This window comes from Olea europaea, chromosome 22, assembly GCF_002742605.1.
Source record: "Olea europaea var. sylvestris chromosome 22, O_europaea_v1, whole genome shotgun sequence".
NCBI classification, from domain to species: Eukaryota; Viridiplantae; Streptophyta; class Magnoliopsida; order Lamiales; family Oleaceae; genus Olea; species Olea europaea.
The window spans coordinates 13071005-13087855 of record NC_036258.1 but is presented as its reverse complement, the minus strand read 5'-3'; the positions used below and the strand labels follow the sequence as shown (position 1 = coordinate 13087855).

The window sequence follows — 16851 nt, the reverse complement described above, 5'->3', positions numbered from 1 at the left end:
TAGTTACATTAAATAAGGAAAATTTCATTTTTTTCCTCAAACTATTGTCTGAATAGCAAATAAGTCCACAACTTGAAAGGTGCAACTTTATCCTTTACTGCTAGTGTAACTGCTTGATCATTCGTCAATTACGAAACTATCAAAATCTCCATTGTATTGCTACTCGACTTCATGTCTAAGTCATGTTTCTAAAATCAGACTAGATAAACATTCGATAAAATTAAAACTAGATATATAAATATTAAATTTTGGGTACACGCTTGACTTGATTTTCAAAACATTGCTTCTAAATTTGTGAAGCTAGATTTCATTTCTCAATATAGGTTAATGTACAAAGATGTAAAATGAGACATGATAGTATGAAAATCAGGTGAAGATTTAAATTCTGGGCGATGTCTTCATAAAATATTGAGGACTAGTCTATTTATAATTTTTAAAAGTAGTGACCATTGCTGCAAATTTAGTAGATGTAAACGCCAAAACAAAACAAATCAAGGTCTGAAAATATCGGAAAATTCGGAGCACTGTTAGAGAGAGAGAGAGAGCTTCACCATACTTGAACAGAGTCCGTATCTGTAGACTCATTGTCCCATCCATATGTACGCATTAAAATTAAATAAGAATTAAAAAAAAAAAAATCTCCACAGCTACAAATAATTTTCTGAGCAGTTCATTTGATTTTTATCAATCGAGTGAATAATTGAAGAGTTGATGGTATTATCTCAAGTTTTGTGAAGAAATGGGGGACGGTCAGAAGACTTATTCTTCTAATCCAAAAGATTACGAACTCCTAGAAGAGGTTGGATATGGCGCCAGCGCAACTGTTTACAGAGCAATCCATTTGCCTTCCAAGGAAGTGGTGGCCGTCAAGTGTTTGGATCTCGATCGATGCGGTAGCAATCTGGTTTGTCGTGTTTTCCATTCCCTCGAATTTCTTTTCTTATACAGATAAATTTGAGTATGTATGGATGGATGTTTGTGTTTAATTCTGTGTATAGGAGATTTGCGTGGGGTGATGTGTGATTGGAATTTGTGATCTAGTTGAGTCTGTTTTGATTGATTTGACTTTTTTTTGTGATGAACTTGCAGTTTAGATGTGTGATTTGAGATAGCGCTATATGAGGAAGTACCTTCTATCTTGGTTAAGTGATTTTTGATGGTGTATTAGGGTGAAGTTTGAAACTTAAACTGTGGAATTTGGTTTCAGATGATAATAATTGTCATATGTTAAATTACTTGATTTTTGTTTGCTGGTGGTTATCGACCTGAAAATGCAACAAAACTGCAGCTGGTAGTTATTTGAATGCTTTATTTTGTGTTCAATAAGACCATAGATCGTAGTTAAAGTAGTGCTCAAATGTCTAAAGTTCCAATGGAGGGCCACTAGGAAAAACATTGTTTATGATCTGGCTTCAATTTTTCATTTTTTGGGTTACCAAACCTTGTAGATCACTGCTTATGGATAATGAATTGTGGGAGGTGACCAAAACAATGGGGTAATTGATTGGATGCATCTCTTTTCTTGTGAATCTCGAAGATAATAGTTAGGTCACAGCTACTTACTTTGGGTTGTCCAATAAGATGGTTTCTTCTTTTTATGGTTTAAATGAGGATAATAATATGGCAATATGAAAATTAAATCAAACAAGAATATAAGATTTACGTGTTAAAATATGCCACGGGCAGAAGAGGAGAATTTATTGATATCAATAATCTTGGATTTCAAATTATTGTATCGAATGTAAGGAATGATTCAATGTGTTGTATACCGCATATATATATATATATATGGGGGTGTTTGAGCCCCATTTTTATGAAAAAATGCATTTTAGAATAGTAGATTGATGGAAAATGTATGGTTGAAAAATAAGAATTTTTTTTTGATTTACATGTAATATTATTTTAATGAATAATGTGTGGTTGAAAAGAAGAGAGAAAAATGTATTTTGGGAAGAATGAAAATCAAACAATGCCATAATACTAAGATCCCTAACATACTTGGAATATAATATAATGAAGAGTTTAATATATGGTGAAGTTTCAATATAAAAGCAATAATGAAATATTTGGGATGAAATAGGAGTAAGAAATTACCAAAATCGAGAAACCTTTTCCAATTGCAACTTGGTCTTCTTTAAGTCTACTACTGCAATGAACAAAACTTCTAAAATTTCTCCACCTGGAGATAAATTCCGGTGTGAGGAATAAAACTTAACTCTTCAACCAAAAATCCTCCACCAAAACAAATCCTCCAATAGGAAAAATTCTCCACCTTTTTTTACAAAACCCAACTAGGGTAAACTTAATAACTGAAAAACTAATTAAATCCAAGCACTGCTCAGCAAGATTAATTTGGACACTAAAGTTGCTAGAATTATCTCCACGAGCAACAAAATCACAAATAATTTAAAATTTACCAAACATGGCAAAAACATACCATGTAACATAATCAACCAAAATGCTTATGGAGAAGGTTCTTTACTAGACTGAACACCTTTGATTGCATGTAAGGCATAAACCACAAAATATGCTTCATCGTACCTTTGTGGAGGCTTTATATATCTGATGGTCTGTCTGTAGCAATTGATGATGGCAAAGCATTACCTATAACTTCTGAATTTGATCGACATGTATTCCTTAATATGGACCCTAAACCAAACTCCAATGGTACAAAACCAAACTCAAATCCACCAGAGCCCTTAACTGTTGCTGATTACTATTCAAAGATTATGTAGAACAAAGCAAGAAATATAATTGTGACATTTTCTGTCACTTCAACACAACATGTGCACTGTTACTAAACTTCAGGACTCCACTTGCACAAACGTACTTGTATCCTTTTGAATCTAGAGTATAAAAGGAGATAAATTTTTTCTTCAAATCAGGAACATTTCTTATGGCATCAAGTGTTCTAATAATCCAATCAAACATCTTAATTCCGACCCTTTTAATACCAGCTATCCTACAAGGTGAATTATTTCCCATTACCACACCACCTTTGGTAATTGTTTTATATGTTGAGAATAAATCTCGATTAAGACACATATGAAAAGTGCAAACTATATCAAGAATCCAATCATCGTCAGGTTTGGAGTGTTGTCAGAAATAACCAAATTTTCTCCATTTTTGTACCTATCTTCTGTAATATTGACTTCACCTGAAGTTTTTGATTGTTTATCCTTCTAATTTGTAGCGGCTAGATTTTCATTCTTCTGCAACTTATAACAATCATTTCTGATGTGCCCCCGTCTCTTGCTATACTTACTGACTTTATTATTGTAATGAAACCTTAATTTGCCCATCATATAATCACCATCAACAAGGCCATCTCCATGAACATGAGATCTAACAAGATGCTTCATTTTCTCCTTTGAAAACGGAGCATCATAAACTTTTTCAATGGTGAGAGTATGACGACTGTATAAGATCGTGTCTCTAAACGACATGTATGAAACGGGCAGCGAATACAATAATATTAATTCTAAATCTTCTTCATCATATTTGACCTCCAAGTTCTTCAAATCAGCGGCAATTTTCTTAAAAATAGCTAGATGATCTTCTAGTGATGTACCTTTTGTTATACAACGAGAATAAAGACTTTGTTTCAAGTGCAATTTGATAATTAGACTTTTCGTCATGCATAATTGCTCAAATTTTAAGCATAACACAGCTACGATTTTCTCCTTTAAAATGTTATTTCGAATATTATTTGAAAGATAAAGATGTATCTGTGATATGACCTTTTGATCTTACATTGTTTCTCCTCCATAGTCTAAGTTGAGGGTATCTTGTCAAATCCCAACAAAATATCATCTAAATTCATTTGAGCAAGCACTGCTCACATTTTTACTTTCTAAAGCAAAAATCTGTTGTTGCAATCAAACAACGGAATATCATACTTTATAGTTGTCCTTCTAAAAAAGTAAAGCCTCGAATTGAGTTGATCGAAATTCGCTCTGATATCACTTGTTATGATTTAAAAAACTATAATAATATGACATTATGAAAATTAGATTAAACAAGAACACCAGATCTAAGTGGTAAAAATATACCATGGGCAGAGGAGAATTTTATTAGTATGAATGATGGAGGATTATAAATTATTATGTAGAATGTAAGGATTGATTCAATATGTGTTGTACGCTGCATATATATAATACTAAGATCTCTAACATACTAGGAATATAATACAATGAAGAGTTTAGTATAATGTGAAGTCCCACTGTAATGGGTAAAATCAATAATGGAATATTTTGGGATGAAATAGGAGTTAAAAAACTGCCAAAATCGAGAATACTTCTCCAATTGCAACTTGGACTCCTTCAAGACCTCTTTAAGTCTACTGTCAACTTCTAAATTGAATTCTAACTTAAATTCCCAAATAAACTTCAATTAGATTCCAACTGGATTTTAAATAGAACTTCCAAGTTGTCTTCCTAATAGAATCCGGGTCACACCCTAATTCTAACACTTCTTTATGCTGAAAATGGCTTATTCGGAGAGTAGATATTTTACTTCTTTAATTTTGATGATTTAGTTTGATGGAGAGGGCTATATAATTGAATTTTGTCTAGATTGGGAATTTGCTTTTCGATACCAAATTTGGCAATTTTTTGTGCATATTTTGTAGCTAGTCCAACTTTTAATGGGATATACTTTAAATCAAGAAAATCTGGAATAAAATCAAAGCAGTTGTGAAAGTCAAATATGGTAGGTCCGCTCGCTTTCTAAATCATATTAGGAATTATAAGGGATAAAATTAAATTTTCACGCCAACATGTATGGTGGAACCATTATATCTATAAACTAAGAATCCTATGTGTTTAACACCCGAACCAATCCAAGGTTGGAATCATGAAAATAGCTTACAAAAATTTTTACGAGATAAGTGAGAGTCAACTATTTGTGCGGATTGATTTTTGGTATGGGAGAAGAAAAAGCTACGATTTCCTTTGGGTCATGTTTGAAGTGAGAAAAATAGTTTATTTAGTATATCCATGAAACATTTTTCTACCTACGCAATTGTTGAACTTTAATCTAGGCAGTGAGGGATTTTAATTAAATCCAGAAATGAATATTCCAATTTTTACATCATGCTAATATTAAAATAAAAATTTAACATTATGTGAAATCCATGTATTGTACCACAATTTCATTCACCAAATTCTACCTCGAACGCCAAAATAGGACCGATTTGTTATAAAAACTATTACCCATTAAACAGCTAGAACTATATCTCCTAATGTGAACTTCTCAAGACCTTAACCTGAGTCTAGCGCAATCCTAAATCCTAAGCATAGGGGATGACCTTGGGAATTGCAATGACATGAATAACCTCATGAGGTATTTTTGGGACAAGACCACGAGGCTCGAGTGGTTTAAAGTTGAAAATGGATCATTTGGCTAATCAAGATGAATATTGTGATATGTAAAAATCCCTTAATCTCTAATTTACAATGATATATTTTTTTTATCATTTCTCATTCACCTTTTCTTTTTCCATTTTCAATTCTAAAATGATGCAAAATAAAAAATCCCTAATAAATCCTTGGTTATATCCTCCTTTGATGCTCGGACTTGGCATTCCTGTTGATATACCCGTGTCGACACGACACTGATACTGGTATGAAATGCGGGTCAGATCCTTCAGTTTTCAAGCCGACTTGGCATCCTAAGAAGGCTGTCCGTGATCGAAAAAGTTAAAAAAATGAAATGAAAGGAAAAATAGAAACCAACCCTACTAGGGGTAGGCAAAAAAATCGAAAAACCGATGAAACTGTTAAAATCAAATTGATTCAAGTCAGGTTGGGTTGGTTTGAACCAAAAAATTGGTTGGGTATGGTTAAATTTAACCATTAAAAATTCAGGTTGGTTTGGTTTTGGTTTACGCAACCAACCCATTAATTAATTGACCCAACTCGCAAATGCTTTTTTTTTTTTTTTTTTTTTTTTTTTTTTTAAAATTTTTTTTTTTAATTATAAAAAAAAAAAAATTACTTTTCTAAAGTAATCTTTTTTATTTTAAAATTTATCTTTTAAATGTAAAAAGTAAAATAATAAAAACAAAAATATAATATATATAAATATATATATATACACACCAAAACTCTAAATATCAAAAGAAAAGAAAGCAAGAAGAAGAAATGTTTGATGTAAATTTCGAAATTAGATTGTAGCATTGCTTTCATTTTGTTGTAATTGTTTGTTGATAACTATCGGATTTATCTATATGATGATTTTGTAAAAATTGATTCTTTACCATTTACATTATATATATTATTGATATGAATTATGCAAGAAAAAAATTTATATGTATAATTTTATTATTATTATTTTTTTTAAAACCCAATATAGGTAGACAATTTTTTTACTCACAAAAATTCCAAACTGATTAACCCAATCAAATCGGTCTAAACGATATGGTTTGGTTTCAAAAACTAGTTTGGATTGGAATTTATCCAAATCAATCAAGTCGGTTTCGGTTTCGGGTTGCATTCAAAGCCAACCCTACCCGAACCATGCTCGGGCCTAAACAATGCCGATATAGCCTGCTTTTGGTGTCTATGTCCCCAAAGTTTCTTGGGCTTTGGAAAATTTCAGGCATCAGTTAGAGAAGACGGCAAGAGAAGACAAAGAAGCGGCTGGAAAGGATGAGAGAATTTTCAATTTTAAGGGTTTGATAATTGGGTTAAATTGTTTAAAGTGGGCTTTGTCACTTTTTAGCTGGGTGTAGACAATTTTAAAGTGGGTCAAAGATTTTTAAGGTGGATTTAAAAAAACCTTGCTCAAACCCTTTGATTTACTGAAAATTTAATAATTAATAAAAGTTAAGTTAAAAAAATTAAAAATAAAATAAAAAGTTATTTTAATCAACGAAAAAATTAAAAAAAATATTTGAAACATATACCCACGTGCCCAGATCTGAAATTTGGATTCTTTTTAGTCTTGTCCTCATATCTTTTAAAAAAAAAATTAAAAGATCCGACATTTAGATACATGCCCGTACTCGATACCCGTACCCGAGTTCGAGCATCATGGATATCCTCCATTGAAGTGGTTATTTGCCACTTTTTTTGCCCATGTATCCTTAGTTGTTGGCGAAGCAGCATAAAATTATAGATTCAGCTGCTTCTGAAATATTATGCTGCATCACATCATTGCACCTTTTCAAATATCTTTTATACTTTAAAGGAGTTAAGTTCTATGATAATTATATTATTACCATGTAGTTTTTGGTTCATCAACTTAAGCTTTTCACAGGGTGGAAACTTATAGTTACTGAGGAACAGTGCACAGTGGTTTATTGTCCACTGACTCATAAGTCATACCAGTGATTTATCCTACTTGCATTTAGGGCTTCTTTTATCTCACTGGCCGTGGAATATTGTAATGAATCAAAAGCATGCCACTTGGGTCTACACGAGTCGCACAACTTGTTTTTCTCAAGATGCTCCTGGAGATGAAGATCCATGTTTGTACGGGAGACTGTTAGATGAAACCGCTTGGAACATAATCCTCATTCTTTCTGTTTTTATCTTCTTATTTAAGATAAAGCCATTATATTTATTAAGCAGCAATTTCCCAGTTAGGTTATGTAGAAAATTTTTATTCAGTTCTGTTTTTTTTTTTTTTTTTTTTTTTTTCTCCCCCCCCCCCCCCCCCCCTCTCCCCCTGAGTGATACAATCCGTGTTTCTGACATTATTTATGTATCTTTCATGCATTTATATTGTGCTATTATCTTCTTTGGTCAGTTGCTTTATATTTGTTTCCTCATAACTCAGTTCCTGCATTTTTTTTAACTTCTGGATTTTATCACATTGCTAAGTTGTCATGCCATTAATTCAACATTAATGTTTCCGTTGCATTATAAATGTTGGGGGCTGGACTTGAACAATGGAGACTGTCCATGGTCAAAATCTTTGCAACAAACTAAGTAACATAATGAATAATTTTGGCCTCTTTCTAATAGGATGACATTCGAAGGGAAGCTCAAATACTGAGCTTAATTGATCATCCTAATGTGATCAGAGCATTTTGCTCATTTGTTGTCGACTCCAACCTTTGGGTGGTGATGCCTTTTATGGCCGAGGGTTCTTGCCTACATCTCATGAAGATAGCATATCCTGATGGATTTGAAGAATCAGCAATTGGGTCTATCTTGAAGGAAACTCTGAAGGCTTTGGAATATCTTCATCGGCATGGCCATATTCATCGTGATGTGAAGGTTAATTGATTCTGAAATATTTATCCTATAAAACAAGCAAAAAGACATTTCCAGATCTGACAAGTTCATTGGAATCAACTTGGCTACTAAACTACTTTGCAGATTGATTAATATTTCCTTTTGCAGGCAGGAAATATATTAATGGATAGTACTGGGGAGGTAAAACTTGCTGACTTTGGTGTTTCAGCAAGCATGTTTGACAAAGGTGATAGGCAGCGCTCGAGGAATACCTTTGTAGGAACTCCATGCTGGTATGGCTTGACATTTATCTTTTCTTTTCTATTTTGTTTTCTGAATATGTATCCGTTTTTGTGATAGTTTAAGTTTTCTGTTATCTAAAACTTTTGTCTTGATGTCCAGGATGGCACCGGAAGTTTTACAGCCAGGAACTGGATATAATTTCAAGTGGGTTTTATTCCTACTTTTTGTAGTTTTTATCGAAGTATTTAAAGCCTCTATAAATGTTGAACGAATATCACCAATGTCTTCGTGCATGCATACGCAAAAGTTGACAATATTTTTTTTTTAATTTTTTTTTTATTCTGTGTTTTGGATATGCAATTGATATCCCAAGAGACTAAATTACAACTTAAAGGTAATTTATTATATTATTTTCTTAGATTTTAGTTAAGTTATGATGATTTGTCCAGTAATTCCTTCTTGTCTTAAGCACAATAGAGGAGATGGGGGAGAAGTGTTTGAGATTCATTTTGCGCCCCTTTGACCAAAGATCATGGATGGACCTAGGACTAAGTTTTAGGGTGGCTTGAATTTTATAAAAAGCCAATAATATTACATGATAATAGATATAATACAAAATATGTTCCTGACAAGATTTTATAGAAAAATTCTTCTATCACTAAATTTAAATATGTTTTATTAGTAAGATGCCATTCAATGTAGAGACTTAGTTTTAGTATTTACTTTGTCAACCAAAGATCTATTACAGTTGGCAATGATGCTACATCATGAGTGCTGAAGCAATAAAGATTCATTGGATTGGTGCATAATTATTTTCCATATTCACAGGGCTGACATTTGGTCGTTTGGCATAACTGCACTGGAGTTGGCTCATGGACATGCACCATTTTCAAAATACCCTCCAATGAAGGTACGAATGTCTGCTTGATAGCTTGGCTACGTGTTCATGGAGATAACTGTCCTGAATGCTTTTAATCATTTACCCTCTATATTTGCAATAGGTTCTGCTTATGACCATACAGAATGCCCCTCCTGGGCTTGATTATGACCGAGATAAAAGGTTTTCTAAGGTAACCATGTTATTTTTGTCTCCAGACATTCTGTTGAACCATAGATAGGGTCATACATTTTTGTAAGTTGATTGTTAAACGGTCTTCAGTTTTAAACAGTCTTTCAAAGAACTGGTTGCAATGTGCTTGGTGAAGGATCAAACTAAGAGGCCAACTGCAGAGAAATTGTTAAAACACTCTTTTTTCAAGAATGCCAAGCCTCCAGAGCTTTCTGTGAAGAAACTATTTGCTGACTTGCCACCACTGTGGAAGCGTGTGAAAGACCTTCAGGTAGTTCTGCTACTAGCAGGGTTCTCAGGTTACCTTCTTTTTATTTTTGTATGATGTTCTTGTGAAATCAATGCAGCTCAAAGATGCTGCACAACTTGCTCTGGAAAGAATGCCTTCAGCAGAACGAGAAGCTATATCACAGGTTTTTTGAAGCATCTCCAGAGTTATTTTATGATTTACTTTAATTGAGGTCTTCTCTCTCTTATTTCTGCTTCTTTGTTTGGGTTTTCTCTGTGAGTGATTATTTCCTAATCTGAGACATCTGACTCAAGCAGTGGGCACCAAACAACGCCTTAGCATAAGCCCATTTCCTGAGAAGTTGCCAATTTCCAAAAGTATTTGTGTACGGCATCATTTTCTACTTATAAATGGTGGGCAAGGGTGTTCCAGATCTCCTTTGCTTGTGTATAACTGTGCATCAATGGCCTAATTTCACCATAGCACTCTTCCCTACCTTCTTTGGAGCTCTTGTACCCCTTGATATGGCTGGTGCTATTTTTCTATCTAGAGGGAGTGCTTCCATATTGTCATCAGATAGGCTTCGTAATTCTAGTCCCTGTAAAGCAAGTAGGTTCTACTTTAGTGACACTGGAGAAGATTGCTAGCTCTGGTCTTCTTATTTTATTAGTTTTTGAAAAAAATGCCATTTTTTAAATTAATTTATCCTGTAGGAAATTAGGAATTCAGGGGATTAAGTAAGAGTAATCATATCCTATAGGAATTGAGGAATTCAGCGGATTAAATAAAGTAATTACTGGGTATGAGGAAAGTACAGAACTTGCTGGACACTTGTTGGAGCCTTTCTCAATCGGGCGCTCCCACTCTCTCATCTCTCTTTCTTTTATTTGTCTCTTTCAGAGCGAGTACCAGCGAGGTGTAAGTGCATGGAACTTTGATGTTGAGGATTTGAAGCTTCAGGCATCACTTGTATGTAAATTACAATATCTTCCTTGATGTCGCAGAATTTCATGATAAACAGTCTTACTGCTTGCTACAATTGTGCACATAAGCTGATTTCTTCTTAATTTGACAGCTGCAAGAGGAGGATGATATGCAAGAGATCAAGGAGGAAGATGGCTCGAATCTGTACATGAACCATAAGGTCATTAGTAACCTTAATATAATTATTGATTTAATTTTGTTTGACAGAATGAGGGTTTTCCTGATGGAGAACAATAGATGAACTGATGAAAAATGGCTCTTTGTCCTAGCAGGTGGTATCTAGTTCTGGACCTGAAGTAGACAAACCAGGGACATCAACCAATAATACTTACAGGTGATACAAGGCCTCTATTCAGCATCATCCTTTGATTTTTTTCTTTTTTTCAATATTGATAACAGTTATTGTACCTTGGAATCATATATTATCTTGTCAATTTAGTTTTTCATGTCATTTAAAGATTCCAACTGAGTTTGAACTTTATTGTATTTGTAATCAGCAAGATATTAATCCTTTCTTCCCCTTGATATGGATTTCTAGTTTTTTATATGCTTGTGATTAACGTGCAGTATTGCAGTTGTCGTATGTTTAAGCTATCCTTGATTCTTCAAGAAATTTTCTTCTTTTGTTTTACAGAGAGAAGATAAATGGTGACGAGGTTCCTCTGGTTGACAGTCTGAGCATGAAGGAAAAAGTCGTTGAAAATGATATACTAGACTCTGATAATCAGGGGAAAACTGGAATCAACGAAAGTGTAGCTAAGACTAGAATTCATATGGCGAAGCCTCGTCAAACTCAGAGTGGACCACTAATGCCTGGTGTTGTGCTTAGTAATTCGAAGTCAGAAAGAACGCGAAACTTAGAAAGGTTTATTGTAATACATTAATTATTTCATCCGCTATTTTATCTTGTGCTTCAACTATGCTTCTGAGTAGCCTGTAACATGGTTTTATTAGCATCGATGCATTTCACAAGAAATTTTTACTTGGTTGTCTGATTATGTGCTGTATTTCTAGTTTTTTGTTGTAAATAATGGTCATGTTTTCAGACACTACAAAGTTCAGTTAAGGCAATTCTAGTTTGGCAACGCCCTTATTCTGACAACATTTTCGCATGCTATGTACATGGAGGAGTTGATTGTCTAATATGAAGAAGAAAAAATAAACAGTTATTGGTGCCAAAGATATGGATTTTAGACTGGTGAATGGGCTCATTGTTTCATCTTTAACCTCTGTTGACACGGATGTAGATTTGGACAAATGTTGTGGTCATTATCGTTAGGTGTTTTTATAAGAAATTTGTTTCATCTCATCACATCTTTATTTTGGCAACATAAATGGAATGGTGAGAAAGGAATCATGTAGTTTATTGAGAATGGGGCTTAGTATATTTTTGTTTTCTCCCACCTTAATTTTGGCATTTAAAGGGCTTGTGATGAAGAAAAAAATCCATTGTTTCTTCTTTAACCTCTGTTGACACGGATGTAGATTTGGACAAATGTTGTGGTCATTATCGTTAGGTGTTTTTATAAGAAATTTGTTTCATCTCATCACATCTTTATTTTGGCAACATAAATGGAATGGTGAGAAAGGAATCATGTAGTTTATTGAGAATGGGGCTTAGTATATTTTTGTTTTCTCCCACCTTAATTTTGGCATTTAAAGGGCTTGTGATGAAGAAAAAAATCGACCCACACTTGTAATTCTATATGATATCCTTAAATGTGAGAGCAGTATGAAATTAAATGTTGCTCGTATGAGTTACAAAAGCTGTTTGTCATTGTATAATATTGTCTGTTTTTTGGTTACGCAACATGTTTTTGGTGCCTAGTTATCTGGCGAATACCTTTCTCTTGTTAACATCTTTGGAAAAAAAATTTGTTTGTCAGATGTGAGATTGAAAATCATCAAGTGGTTGAGAGAGCTCAACAAGTACGAAAAGCACCCAGCTTTAGTGGACCTCTAATGCTTCCAAACCGAGCTTCAGCAAACAGTTTATCAGCCCCAATCAAATCTTCAGGAGGTTAGTCCTTTTGATTTGAGTTTATCTACTGTTCTACATGGAAAAAATTAGTTTATTACATCATTGGTTTTATTTTACCATTCTAGGATTCAAAGATTCTATTGATGACAAATCAAGGACCAATCTGGTACAAATAAAAGGGCGGTTCTCAGTAACATCTGAAAATGTAGATCTTGTAAAGGTACAGCTTCATTCTTACGGTACTTTATTGATTTTGATAACTGTTGCTAACTTGTATAATTATACTAGGATATTCCATTATGTACAAGTTCTCGACGAAATTCTCAGGTAGGAGGCAAACCAAGTCCTTGATTGTTTGAAAATGATTAGTTTGTTTAGTTCCCCCTTCATATTGATGTTGTCTTCAGGGATCACCGCTAAGGAAGTCCGCTAGTGTTGGAGATTGGATGTTTGATTCTAAGCCAATGGTTTGTACACTGACTACTCTTCTTATTAAACTATTACAGAATTTTTAACTGTTGAAACCCCCTTATTTTTCTGTCCCCCTTTCTCTTCCAAATGAACCTGATTACTTAGTTTCTGTCAATCTTAGTGATGTATTTCATCATTGTCTTTCAGCCTAATAATCAGCCCGCTAAGGAAATCAGCAACAGCAATGTATCTGCCTCAATTCTCATGCCTCATCTTCAGAATCTTTTCCAGCAAACATCAATTCAACAAGTAAGACCTTTTCTTTTTATATTTTAATGTGTCTTCTATCACTATAAAATAGTTCAACAAGCATTTTTCAATCGGGAGCTCTTTATATTATTTTCTTCTTATTTATTGATATCTTAATGGCAGGATCTTATAATGAATTTATTGAATAGCTTGCAACTAGTTGAGGTAGCAGATGGTGAGTTGACAATCTTACTGTTTGTATATATCAAGGACAGATGTTTTATATTGGTTAGATTGATGTTTCTATTCTTCTATCAGCACCTCAAAATGGGAAACTGCCTCCCTTACCTCGTGGATCAGAAAATAATGGAAGCGTAAGCCCCTACCTGCATTAACGTTGATGGAAATTTTGGATAGAGCATTCGGGAAGGAAGAAGGGAGATCTATATTTTATGATACCAACTTTAGTTTTGGATCTAATCTCTTATTAAATTGGGATCACTAAAAATGGAAAAAAAAAAAACTGCAACTATTCTTTAAAGTTCCATCTTCTACACAAGTTTTTGTATTAGTTTATGTGGAACATATCCACTGTGCGCTGCATTAAATGGACTAGAGGAATGAGTCTTGACAGATTATGTCAATTCAAGTGTTCTTGCATTTGGGAAAAAAAGGGTCATTTTATGCTTAAAACGAAGGATCCATATGTAACTTCCATTATCCGTGTCTTGAGTATGTAGTTGTCCAACATGGGTACTCAAATCCTTATATGGAGTCCATTCAATATGTTCAGATCTTTTATGTTGCAGATTCACTGATTAATGCCATTGGATAATCATGCACGTCTTCGTGGTTGCTTTTCATTAGACACGTAATTTCACCTTTATGTAGGATACAGTCCACAATTCTTATAATTTCACCTTTATGTAGGATACAGTCCACAATTCTTATAATTTCACCTTTATGTAGGATACAGTCCACAATTCTTATAATTTCACCTTTATGTAGGATACAGTCCACAATTCTTATAATTTCACCTTTATGTAGGATACAGTCCACAATTCTTATAATTTCACCTTTATGTAGGATACAGTCCACAATTCTTATAATTTCACCTTTATGTAGGATACAGTCCACAATTCTTTCTGCTGGTTCCTAAACTTGCCAAAATAATGTTAGAATTCTCAAGCTTAAGCTTGATGTTATTATTTTAATAGTCAATTCAGAGATGCCGGACTTGATGAATCTTGAGCCAGTCTGAAGCCTCTACGTTTTACTTGGGACTTAATTTCAGGATGAGATTTTACGGAGTATTCAGATTCTCTTTGCTTTTTTGTCCACAACGTCTAGATTTCAGATGATAGAAAAGAATTGTTATTAGTCATTGACTGCAAAGCAAATGTGTGTTTGATCTATAAGATTTCATCAGTTCACTAAAATCATCGACCTGTGTACAGGTTGATACAGCAATTTCTGAAAGGGAACGTATGCTGCTTATGAAGATCACAGAACTTCAATCGAGGTGGCTAATTTAGAACTGGACTTGATATACTTAACTCATTTTTCGTTATCTAGTATCTTTTGCAAGAGAGACTAAGTTCAATCTCAAACTCTCCCACCCCCATAACTGACACTTGCAGGATGATAAGTTTGACCGATGAATTAAATGCAGAAAGAATAAAATATATGCAAGTGAGTTTTCTGTTGTTTTTCATCTCTATTAATTAGCACACTTTGTTGTTTGTGCACGGGATCTATATGATTATCTTCATATTTCAATTAATTTTCAAAGGGGGAATTTAATTTTGGGGAATGAACTTGCCTAATTAAGTCATGCCATTTTGTAATCATAATTTGCGTACTCCTGGCAGTTACAACAGCAGCTAAATGCTGTATCTGGTCGGGTTGAGGATGGAGACAGAAGAGAAGGAGATTCTTGATTAGATTTGTTGAAATGTAAAGCGACAGCACCCTGTAAATTTGGGTAAGGTTTCAGTCTATGGATATTAGCTTAAGCTGAACAGTGTTCCTCCCTTATGACTTGCTTTTTTCGTTCTGAAAGTAAGTCCTCTTCATTTGTAGAATCATGGTTTTTTCCAATTGTTCAATAAACCCTCAGTAGAAGATTCCAGCCTTGCCCTGCAACAAATAAGGAGAATGATCAGCCGTAGAAGATACAATTTGGTTCATTTATTTAATGAGTATGAAGAAACCCAGCCATCCATTTTGCAGAATCATGTGGACACCTCAGTCTGATTTGCATTATTTGGTTGAACCAGTCACCGTGAGAGAGACATTGAATTTGTATTTTGTAGATTATATATAATATATGCAACAAGAAACTGTTAAACTTTGTTAATAGATAAGTTATGACAGACAATTAGCTTGGTTATACTCTCCTTCCATTTTTCTTATTATCCGAACCATCTTGTTCCTTATTTTCAGATTTTTCATGTCGATCAAATTCTTGGTCAAATTTGAGATTCTAATTGCTAGTTTAGATTCCGAAGTATGGCCATGGGGGTGGCATCCCCTATTCCATTGAGTATTTTGGGATGAGGAAATTGGGGCAACTATTTCCATCCCCTATTCCATTGGGTGTTTTTGTCCCCTTGCCTCACTTCCATAGGCTGGGGTGGGGCCCCTTTTCCCATTTATCATTTCATTTTTTGTACTTTTATTTTTTAACATTATTAGTTGGTTAAAATCAATTTTTTATTATTATTATTATTATTATTATTATTATTATTCCTATTTTAGAGAAATCCATGTTTACTTCAGAAATGATAATTGATTTTTTTCTTTTTGTGCAATAAAAGACTTGTATTTTAAAATTAAGGAGTGGGGATCATATTTTCTATACTTGCTCTACCCTTTTTTGGGGCAACGACCCGCCATGTCCTTGCTTCATGTACACGATTAGGTTGAGAATTTTCACTTCATTTAGGGGGCGTTTGTTTCTCATTTTTGCAAAAATGAGAATGAAAAATATAGTGGTTATGAGTACCATATAAAATATAAAAATTCAAATTTGGTGACTTGATGTGATGAATAATAGTCATATTTTTTATTTTCATGAAGAAAGAACGGAAAACAAACAGGGACTCAATGTGGGGACCCAAGTATCAAGTATACCATTTTTTTTCTGCCATCCCCACAATTTCTCATGGAACGAAACATTAATGGAGCCAATAACATTTTGCGTTGAAATCTATAATGCTAACATTGACTTGTTGCAAAGCACTTTATTTGGGAAAAGGGCGTTAAGAAACACTCTTAGTTGACCGTTAAATCTAACTTGAACTTTTAACATTTCAATTAAGGTAAATTTGTCGAATTCTTTGATTGAGTAACAGTATATTAATGATGAAATTAAACCGAGTGATCTTAATTGAGATAAAATATAAGCATAGTTACTCGGTTAAAATAAATTTAAGTATAAGTCGCTAATTGAAAAAATAAAATAAAAAATAATTGACATTCGAGCAAAAAAGTACATTTA

The 16851-nt window shown here is 33.7% G+C and overlaps 1 protein-coding gene and 1 long non-coding RNA gene across 4 annotated transcripts; one reads left to right on the top strand and one right to left on the bottom strand.

Moving 5' to 3' along the window:
* Positions 1-515: 515 nt before the first annotated feature.
* LOC111371751 (serine/threonine-protein kinase BLUS1-like) lies at positions 516-15787 on the top strand. 3 transcript variants are annotated; one of them, XR_002698649.1, is made up of 23 exons: positions 516-904; positions 7971-8225; positions 8352-8476; positions 8586-8630; positions 9255-9336; positions 9428-9496; positions 9596-9766; positions 9843-9908; positions 10625-10693; positions 10800-10868; positions 10981-11042; positions 11343-11573; positions 12595-12728; positions 12815-12909; positions 12978-13016; positions 13097-13156; positions 13308-13409; positions 13533-13584; positions 13668-13723; positions 14807-14871; positions 14980-15041; positions 15221-15333; positions 15432-15787. XR_002698649.1 is itself a non-coding variant. In XM_022993892.1 (23 exons), the coding sequence occupies exons 1-22, from the start codon at positions 740-742 to the stop codon at positions 15287-15289; spliced, it is 2133 nt and encodes a 710-aa protein (XP_022849660.1). In that variant the 5' UTR covers positions 516-739; the 3' UTR covers positions 15290-15333; positions 15432-15787. The 3 variants fall into 3 exon arrangements, 1 of the variants encoding a protein (XP_022849660.1); XM_022993892.1 differs by having other exon boundaries at positions 14990-15041; XR_002698650.1 differs by lacking the exons at positions 13668-13723; positions 15221-15333; positions 15432-15787 and having other exon boundaries at positions 14990-15024.
* Positions 13808-14800, bottom strand: LOC111371752. The gene is made up of 2 exons (XR_002698651.1): positions 14270-14800; positions 13808-14230 (listed from the first exon to the last, which is right to left on the bottom strand). It is a non-coding gene; the product is annotated as an uncharacterized LOC111371752 (long non-coding RNA).
* Positions 15788-16851: the final 1064 nt, after the last annotated feature.